Source organism: Humulus lupulus, chromosome 2, assembly GCF_963169125.1.
Source record: "Humulus lupulus chromosome 2, drHumLupu1.1, whole genome shotgun sequence".
NCBI lineage: Eukaryota > Viridiplantae > Streptophyta > Magnoliopsida > Rosales > Cannabaceae > Humulus > Humulus lupulus.
The window spans coordinates 80,189,489-80,199,470 of NC_084794.1; the positions used below are offsets into that span (position 1 = coordinate 80,189,489).

The following is a 9,982-nucleotide window of genomic DNA, read 5'->3' on the forward strand; positions in this document are numbered from 1 at the left end:
AAAAAAAAATGATGAAAACTCAGGGACGAATCCTCCAATATGGTGTTCTTACTCCAGCCGTCGTCGTCTCTCTGTTAGTCTCTCTCAGTCGCCTATATGACTCCCAAAAACCCTACTGAAAATTCCCTCTGGAAAAGACTGAATTGCCCATCAAAAATAACCAATTATGCCAGAAATCGCGACCCCAGCGCTATAGCGCTACCATTGTAGCGCTGTAGCGCTAAACTCAGAAACAAAACGGGGAAAAACTAGGCACCAGCGCTGTAGCGCTCTTTTGGTAGCGCTATAGCGCTAAAGTCAGTAACTATCTTCCTGAAAACTGCTTCCCAGCGCTGTAGCGCTGATGTTGTAGCGCTGTAGCGCTTAAGTCAGTGCTGAAGCTCTTCAAGAATTCTTCCTAGCGCTACGGCGCTCCCAAGGTAGCGCTGTAGCGCTACTTACAGAAACACCCAAAAGTCACAAATCCGTCTCGATTTCATTCCATTTTCGCTCCTTTTCAATATTTGCAACACTTAACGTCAATTACCCTGAAACAAGAACAAACGAGCATAAATCCGAAATAAAACAATCCTAACTAAAGAAAAATAACTTAAAAACTAGAACCATAAACGAGCCTAAAACTCCTTTATCAGTTAGTAAAGTTCTGGCACCATAATAGATAAAATATAATATACTATATATATGGAGAATAAATGCTTCTGGTTATATATATTTCGTTAATGAGAAAAGGTACATAGTGACTCTTTATATAATGAGAAGAAAAATGACTATTCTAAAACAGTAACAATACCACGTACACAAATTCAACCAAATATTATATACTAACATTACGTTGTGTAGTTCACATCGTTTACATGAAATTTTGTCGTTTTTGAAAAGATGTCGTTAGCATGAACAACTAACGAGAGCAAAAGAGGCGTTGGTCTGGAGTGTGTAGTGAAGTGAACTAGCTTCATCTTTGCGAGTGTGGTATGTTTGTACTTTGTTGTAGGAGTCCCTTCCTCCCTCCTTATCTTTTGAATCCCAAATTCCATGACGTACTGAAAAATGTCGGCCCCTCTAACTCAACTACTCACCCCAACTCTCCCGCCAAAACCCCCAACTCACCACCCATTTCCACTCTTCTTCTCCTTCTCCTCACCGCCGCTTCTCACTGCCCGCTGCCGGACCTCACACAAGTTCATTATCCGGAGCTCCAATTCCAACTCCGACACCCAAACAATACTCCCCAAGTCCGCCATCCAGAGAATCGCCGAGAAGCTCCGAGGTCTCGGCTTCACAGAAGAAACCCCGTCTCAGGAACCCGAACCCGCCACCAAATCAACCCCCGGTGAAATTTTCTTACCGTTGCCGAACCGGTTGGTCAATCACCGTGTCGGTCACACCATCGACACCAGCTGGAGCACGCCGCACAATCCGGTTCCGGAGCCGGGCACGAGTACGGGCATTAAGAGGTTTCATGAACTCAGGGGCCAAGTGAGGCAGCAGAAGCAGGAGAAGAAGAACGATGGGTCGACGAAGAAGACGAGGGAGTCCAGGGTTCCGACGCTAGCGGAGCTAACCTTGACTAGGGCGGAGCTGAGGAGGTTGACCACATTAGGGATTGAGTTGAAAAAGAAGCTCAAGGTAGGGAAGGCTGGGATTACGGAAGGAATTGTGAATGGGATTCACGAGCGGTGGAGACGATCGGAGGTCGTCAAAATCTTTTGTGAGGATCTTTGCAGGATGAACATGAAGAGGACGCATGAGTTATTGGAGGTTAGTCCCCCATTTTTTTTTTTAATTTGGAATTATGATTTTCAATGCCTTAATATGAAGTAGAATTTCGCAGCCGAGAAGGATTTTGTTATTTTGGGGGTTCAAGTTTGCAGTTTTTGTAATTCAACTGCATTTTTATTTGGTGAACTTTACGTATCAGTACTCATATTTCAATTGAGAATTTAGAATAGTATAGCTTCAATCATTTTAGTTTGGTGCTGATGTTTCAGAAAAAAACTGGAGGTTTGGTCGTTTGGAGGTCTGGAAGTAAGATAGTATTATATAGAGGGAAGAATTATAAGTATCCCTACTTTCTTAGCAATACAATTTCGAGTGAGGAGACCTCTCATGGTACATTAACAGATCCACTTAGTGAAGATAATGAACCGAATGAGCCCAGTACTTCTAGCGTGGATGGAGTAATTTCAACTGAAGAGGCCTCTCCTGGCGCATTAGCTGATTCACTAAGTGACGATGATGAACAGAATGAGACTCATACTTCTAGTATGGATGGAGTAAAAGTTGATGCTTCACTTCCCTCGAATAAAATGGCTAAACCTGCTTTGATCCAAGGTGTTGGCTTACGAAATAGGGTGCGATTTCAGCTGCCAGGAGAAGTACAAATTGCAGAAGAAGCTGACCGCATGCTAGATGGATTGGGTCCACGTTTTTCCGATTGGTGGGGTTATGATCCTCAGCCTATAGATGCTGATCTTCTTCCTGCTGTTGTTCCTGGATACAGGAGACCTTTTCGGCTTCTTCCTTATGGTGTGCAGCCTAAACTCACAGATGATGAAATGACCACATTGCGGAGACTTGCTCGGCCATTACCATGCCATTTTGCATTGGGTGAGTTAGATTCTAATTTCATAGCTTTTGTTGATATCATCAACATCTATATAGTTATTTCCACGTTTTTGCAGGCAGAAATAGGAAACATCAGGGATTGGCAGCTTCTATTGTCAAGCTTTGGGAAAAATGTGAAGTTGCTAAGATTGCTGTTAAAAGAGGGGTGCAGAACACTAATAGTGAACTGATGGCAGAAGAGTTAAAGGTGACCACTAGTTAAAAATAGTTAGTTTTTATTTTGCTTTGAGTTGCAGCACCTCATTGTTATCAAACTAGCTTATCTTGGGGAAACAAGAAAAATAGGAGTAGTATTAGAAATAAAATTAACTATCCGTTTCATTTGTTAATCTTAGTTGCACTTGCACTAGGAAGAATCTTATTGAAATGGAGATGATATGCTAACTTATGTGAAATAATTTTTATTGCAGAGTTTGACTGGAGGAACTCTTATTGCCCGGGATAGAGAATTTATAGTGTTATATAGAGGGAAAGATTTTCTACCACCTGCAGTTTCTTCTGCAATAGAAGAAAGGAGGAAATATGTAATGCAGGGAAAGAAACTGAGCACAGAGCACACCACATCAATTAAAGTGGCGCAGGATGAACTTGAGACCACACCAAGTGGTCCAAACGAACATAGTGAGATTCGTGAACAGAGACAGCTAACGTTTACTGAGGCTTCTGTTAGAAAAACTAGTCTTAATTTGTCTGTGGTATGGTCTTTGGGGTATTACACTTGATTAATTATTTGCGCAACTCTCTTTTGTGTTACATATGGATTAATCTCTTGAACAGGCCTTGGAAAAGAAAGCTAAAGCAGAGCAACTTCTAGCTGAGTTGGAGAAGGCAGAGATGCGCCAAGCTCCTGAAACAGATAAAGAGGGTATAACTGAAGAGGAAAGATATATGCTGAGGAAGATTGGTTTGAGAATGAATGCCTTCCTACTAATGGGTGAGTTAATGTGATGTAGTGGAAATTTTTTCAATTGAGAGCATTTTTTCATTTTACAATTCTTCAGTTAATTCAACAGAACGTCAAACCTTTATTATATTGCTGGCTTTCCACAGTGGGTCCAATAATCATTTTTCACATATACTCAGGTAGACGGGGTGTTTTTGATGGAACAATTGAAAACATGCATCTTCATTGGAAGTATAGGGAACTAGTGAAGGTTATAACTAATGAGAAAAGCTTGGAAGCTGTTCACCAAGTAGCACGGACCTTAGAGGCAGAAAGCGGTGGGATACTAGTATCAGTGGAAAGGGTGAGTAAAGGCTATGCAATCATTGTGTATCGTGGAAAAAATTATGAGCGGCCTGCTACTTTGAGGCCTAAGACACTTATGAATAAGAAAACAGCAATGAAACGCTCTTTTGAGGCACAGCGTCGTGAGGTAAATTAACACATTTTGTGAGCTTGTTTGAAAATAGATACCTGCTATAGTTCTCAGTAGTCTTTCAAGATATCTGCTTAACATTTTTGTTGTTTTTTCCTGATTTGATCATGCAGTCACTGAAACTCCATGTTTTGAGAATCAATAAACATATAGATGACTTAAAGCTTAGAATGGTGAGTTCTTCACTTTCTTTCCTTTTTCTGCTATTCGTTTTAGATTTGCCTCCCTTTTTGTTTAGTACCTTCTGTGCATAACTTTTAAAACCCAGGTTAAAGAGAAGGAAGCCAATGACAAGCAGTCAATTGTTGAATCAAATTCAAGTAATATGGTGAGGCGCTCATCTTTTTTCTGATTTATGCCTGTTTGAACTTTGAACCAGTTAATGTTTCTGGTTGGAATAAACTTAACGTTATGATATATTTTAGGTTCAAGATAAGGTGAATGAGATAGAATCAGCTGAAAGTTTGATGGTTGATGCTGAAGTGAAGCATGGCTCTATCTCTCTTCCCACAACTTCTAGGGAAGAGATTGTTGCGGTAAGAGAGATGCATAATTCATTTTACTGTTAAGAATTAGTAAACATATGGATGACTTAAGGCTTAAATTGGTGAGTTCTATCACTTGTTTTCTTTTTCTGCTTGCTGTTTTAGATATTTTCTCCCTTTTTGCTTAAGAATCTTCTGTGCATAACTTTCTAAATTCAGGTTAAAGAAAATGATGTGAATAAAATACAGTCAGCTGGTGATTCAGATCTAAGTAACGTGGTGAGGCACTCATCTTTATGTTGACTTGTGCTTGTTTGAACCAGTTAATGTTTTTTTTTGGAATAAATTTATGACTGATATAATTTAGGTTGGAGATAAGGTGAATGAGACAGAATCAGTTGAAGGTTTGAGGTTTGATGCTGAAGTCCAACATGGTTTTCTCTCTTTTCCAACAACTTACGTGGAAGAGATTGTTGCGGTAAGAGATAATACTTTAGCTATAGGGATTTTTCTTTATACAATGTAATGATGTGGCACAATTCTTCATGTTGGGTGGCACAATTCTCCAATCAACAGTCTATTGATTGATATCTTCATTAATTATGGGTGGGATGTAATTGGAAATTTTGAATCAGGAAAAAAATAAAAAATAATTTATAACACTTGATTAAAACACCCTAGTACAAGTTATTTCAAGGATAAAACCTGTTTTAAGTTATGGTTTTGTCTTCACATCTGATTAACTTGTAGTGATAGTTAGGAGTTTTATGTTTGTTTAAATTGATGTCTTTGATTTCCTGAGTTACAATACATTTTATGTGGATTTCAGTCCAAGGGAATGAGCGATACTCCTGCTGACGATGCCCAGCATGGTAGTTCTGATAACAAAGCACTAGAGTCATTTACAGACAAAAATGAACTGGAACCATCAGTTCCAATTAAGATAGAAAATGGATTGACTGAGATGCCGTCTACAACTGTACAACTTTCCAACAGAGAGAGGCTTCTTCTCCGGAAGCAAGCCCTTAAGATGAAAAAACGCCCTGTAATTGCTGTAGGTAAAAAGCTCTAGCTCAGTTATATTGGTTTTCTGCTCAGCACTTGATAATCCCTCTTTCTTGTTACAAATTTTCTGTTGATTCATACGAGTGTTGACTTATGTGAGCACATCACATATCGATATTTTTATTAGGGAAGAGCAACATTGTAACAGGCGTTGTTAAAACAATCAAGGCCCACTTTCAAAAGCATCCTCTTGCTATAGTTAATGTGAAAGGCAGAGCAAAAGGGACGTCTGTACAGGAAGTCATTATCATGCTTGAGGTCAGAACTCTTATTCCTTGTGATCATATTTTCCTAAAAGGAACTAATTTTTCTGTTGCTAATGACTCATGAGTAGAACTCATCCCAAAAAAATAGACTAACAAGATTGGGAATTTTGGTTACTTTTTTTTTTCCCCTTGAGTTGCAGCAAGCAACTGGCGCGGTTCTAGTTTCTCAGGAGCCTAGCAAAATCATACTTTACCGAGGTTGGGGTGCAGGGGGCAGTTTCGATCAATCTGGTAAGAACAGGAGCGATGCAAATGCAAGGAGAAAACTTGGGACTCAGCCTGGCGTGTCTCCTGAACTCTTGGCAGCAATCAAAACTGAATGTGGGTTTGAGTCTCAAAACAAGGAAGACGCATCATCTCCATAGCATTTTAACAGAAGTAAATAGGTTTGGTTCCAAACCAATGATGTCGCTACTTCTTCCAACGACATGCCCATTTACGTCGTTGAAGCACAAATTTCTGCATGACATACTGTTCTCTTACTCCTTTTGGTACCACCTGCAGGAACAGGTACAGTGTGAGGAACTTAAACAGTGAGGTGAACCTTCTAAAATGTCCGCCTACTGTTTATAGCTGGTTGATATTTGGGAGTTATTTTACAAAGTACAAACCAATCCTTGACTTGGAGAAGAGGTAAAGGCTTGCGTTTGGGACAGACAGTACTAAACGACCTTATATAACCCTCCTACTATCTGCAAAAGTAAAAGGAGAGAGAAAAAGTGGTTATCTACAATGTTCATATTCGTATCAGTAAATACAAGTATTTAGACTAATAATTAGTTAAATGTTGCCGATGGGATGAGAAAAGTTATGTTATGCATAAGTTGTACATATCTGACGTGGTATTTTTTGATACCTTGCTTGGAACTATATTTGAATGGGGTAAGCACAAAAAGGGAAAAATAAAACAAATATTTTTTCTAGGGCTTACTAATTAATGTTTCTAGTCCATCAAATTACATGGAATTTAACATAATTATACCGTACACCCAATAAAACTTCCCTTCGTAGAGTCGATTTTTATGTGTTCTTTTTTATTCTTCTTTCTAGGACATTGTAATTGAAGATTTGCTGGCCGAAGCAGATTAGCAATAATGGGAGATGGGAAAACGAATGCTGTTCTGTCTCACATTGAACTTTTCGTAACATGGGGAATTGAGCTTTTGCATTCTTCTGGTCCGGGCCATCGTCTTTGCCACGTCTTCATCAGTTTTATTACCAATTCTGTCATAGCCTGTTTCTTATCAAAGCTGATGCATTTATTTAAAGTAAAATGAATAAAAAAACAAAAGAGTTTGCAGGCTTCACGACAAGAGAGAATGAATCAAAAAGTGTAAGAAACTCCAAGTCAGAAACATAAATCGAGGAATTTACACATAAGAGAATGTTTAATAACTAGTATATCATCTATCATTATCATTAACACAAATTTAGAGATTGGAATTTTGGGAAAGGAAAAAAAATATATAAAATACAAGAATAGAATAACTTTAAAAATATTGGAAAGTTTAGTCAACAAATGCATCAATGGCCTTTTGAATTTTTGTCAAGTAAGAGAAGAGAAGAAAGTCCCAAAAGTAAGAGATAAGGTTAGGTTTGTTGTGAGTTAGCTAGAAAGCAGCCATGGACCCTTATTTGAGGCCAAGGTAAAGTGATCCTTTTTTTCTACTAGCACGGTCACCAAAAAGTTACTTCTTTTCGTTTTCACATATGCAGGACAGGAGTAGGAAGGAAGGAAGGAGCTCCAACCGCCAGCCTTTTCAAAATCATACCATGGGCCACAAATTTCATCAATATTGTAATGAGCAAGTTTTTGGCGTGACTAATATAGTGTGGTTTGCAGGGACCATTAACTCCCACTCTTAAATAGTTGAGATTCCAAAACATCATAATACTGTTATTTTCAATTATTGGGGTTGGATTTTATTCCTACGGCTCATAATAGTTTTATTAATTATTAAAGCTAAATTTAAACAAAATCCAACTCATTAATAATATACTTTGTGGAGCAGAATTATTCATGGATTTGGATTTTATGTATTGCTTATGTACACGGCTAAAATCATGCATTTAAATTCATATCCTCGTGTTGGACGTCACTAATAGTTGCAATAATTCCACTCTCAAACTCTTGCCTTTTTTTTTTTTTACCATATGAGTATTTCGATCAAGAAATGTTTGAATTTAATACATATCACAGTTCAAACTAAAGTAGCATAATTACTTCTTAGGTTAATAAAAAATAAATATCTGTCGCCATCAGACTATACGAGAGAGAGACCATTACTATACTCACTCCTCTTGATAGAAAATATATAATAAATTTAAAAAAAAAATGAAAATAAGTTCAAATGATGTTAAAAAAATTGAAAAGAAGCAGCTCTGAACAGTGAACACTACACATGGGAAATTTTTGTGTGTATGTATATATTTATAGGTGCAGTGCAAGCAGCAAATATATGTAGTCAAACCTAGCTAATAAATGAAAGGTACTAATACCAATAAGAGTGATATTTATGAAATGAAGTTTTTTATTTTATTTTTCTTGGATGGTGGTCCGTTGGGAAAGGGGAGACAACATAAGTATAGTTCTGTACCCAAACACCCATTAATTTAATGATATGGGAATATGCAGTGAGTCCACAGATTTTCTTCCAAATTCATCAGTTTGATAGCAATTTTTCATAGCAGTAGTCGTGCATTGCATCGGGTGCGTTTTCTGAGTGGTCCATTTATTGTTATTATTATTATTATTATTAGGGTTTTTGAAAGAAAGAAACGAAAAATTGGATGAACACTTTCCATTAATTATGGAGTATATATTATATGAGAGAAACAAGTAAAGTATATATATTTGTATATATATATGTTGGGGATGAGTAATGGAGACCAAGTAGTATAGTGATTTTCGTTTTTAACTTTATTTACTGAAGAAGGACGTGGACAAGTCGAATACAATTCTGCCTAGTTGCTGTTTGGTAACAAATTAAGCTGCACATATTTCTCACATACATATATTTGGTTGGTTCATAATATTGAAAAGTACTCGATATGTTGGGGGAACATACCCTGTATTTAGTTTGTCTTCTTTAAATGTCTTCTTTTTCCCAATTTTATATGCATATGTTTTGTCCAAAACTATAGCAACCAAATTGCTTACTTAATATTACTGCAACAATACTATTTAAATAAAAATCAATTATTTTATTAACAGTTTCCTCATGCATATATGCATACTTTTCTTTTCTTTTATTCTTCTTAAAATAATACCTATATATATATATATGCATGTGTTCATGTATTTTTATTTCATACAGTCTGATATTTAAAATAGAGATATGGAAGATAATTTGACTATATATGGTAAGTTAATTTTCATGTTCATCGGCAAATTTGTAAGGAGATAAATGATTAAAAACAGGGGAGGGATAATTATGGAGTCCAAAGGAGGCTCAACAAGATTTTTAAGAAAACATCAATAGATCAAAGATTAAGTATACTTTGCGCTTCTAATTTTTTTTTACAAAGATTATCATATCGAATAGAAATAACTTATGACCTAATTCTAATATATTTTTTTTAATAGAAAATCTTATATATTATACCTTTTAATTGAATTATAACTAAATAATTTTATGTATTTATAATTATATTTGAATTTTTAACTATAATTTATTTTATATATATTTTAGATGCGCATTTTGTTATTTTTGCTGTATTTAATTTATTTTAAATAATAAATTGATATACTTTAAATAAAAGGACATCTTAAGAATTTTATTATAATCTCATCACTATCAAAATTATCTATGTTTCATTTTTTGTTTTTTTTGAAAAATCTATGTTTCATTTTGATATGATAAAGACCAAACAAAAAAAAATAGTAATTGAAAATAATAATTGAGCAATATACACTCACTCACACACAAATAAATGAGACATGTAGATGCAATAAAATAACTACCCAAATAATAATAATAATAATAATAATAATAATAATAATGTTAAATACGGGCAATAATAAATAGAGTTAGGTTTATGACGTTGTAAGACACGCGCTTTGATATGTAGGTGGGTGTACATGTGTGTGGTGGTATGTAGCAGGTAATAAAAATAATTTTGACTAATTAATTAATTAAATAATAATGATCGAAAATAAGTC

General features: G+C 36.0%; 1 protein-coding gene across 4 annotated transcripts; it reads left to right on the plus strand.

Moving 5' to 3' along the window:
- The first annotated feature begins 943 nt into the window (after positions 1-943).
- Positions 944-7,843, plus strand: LOC133818091 (CRM-domain containing factor CFM2, chloroplastic). 4 transcript variants are annotated; one of them, XR_009885792.1, is made up of 17 exons: positions 945-1,758; positions 1,989-2,607; positions 2,682-2,812; positions 3,036-3,320; positions 3,403-3,559; positions 3,709-4,001; positions 4,118-4,177; positions 4,273-4,332; positions 4,430-4,540; positions 4,709-4,768; positions 4,857-4,967; positions 5,319-5,547; positions 5,682-5,812; positions 5,961-6,206; positions 6,325-6,453; positions 6,871-7,153; positions 7,537-7,843. XR_009885792.1 is itself a non-coding variant. In XM_062250789.1 (15 exons), the coding sequence occupies exons 1-14, from the start codon at positions 1,048-1,050 to the stop codon at positions 6,183-6,185; spliced, it is 3,183 nt and encodes a 1,060-aa protein (XP_062106773.1). In that variant the 5' UTR covers positions 945-1,047; the 3' UTR covers positions 6,186-6,206; positions 6,325-6,835. The 4 variants fall into 4 exon arrangements, 1 of the variants encoding a protein (XP_062106773.1); XR_009885793.1 differs by having other exon boundaries at positions 6,871-6,996; XM_062250789.1 differs by lacking the exons at positions 6,871-7,153; positions 7,537-7,843 and having other exon boundaries at positions 6,325-6,835.
- The last annotated feature ends 2,139 nt before the right edge of the window (positions 7,844-9,982 follow it).

Coding starts and splice junctions, on each gene's coding strand:
- LOC133818091 (XM_062250789.1), top strand. CDS start 1,048: ATGTCGGCCCCTCTAACTCAACTACTCACCCCAACTCTCCCGCCAAAA. Junction 4,002..4,117: donor TTGAGGCACAGCGTCGTGAG/GTAAATTAACAC, acceptor TTGATCATGCAG/TCACTGAAACTCCATGTTTT. Junction 4,333..4,429: donor AATCAAATTCAAGTAATATG/GTGAGGCGCTCA, acceptor GATATATTTTAG/GTTCAAGATAAGGTGAATGA.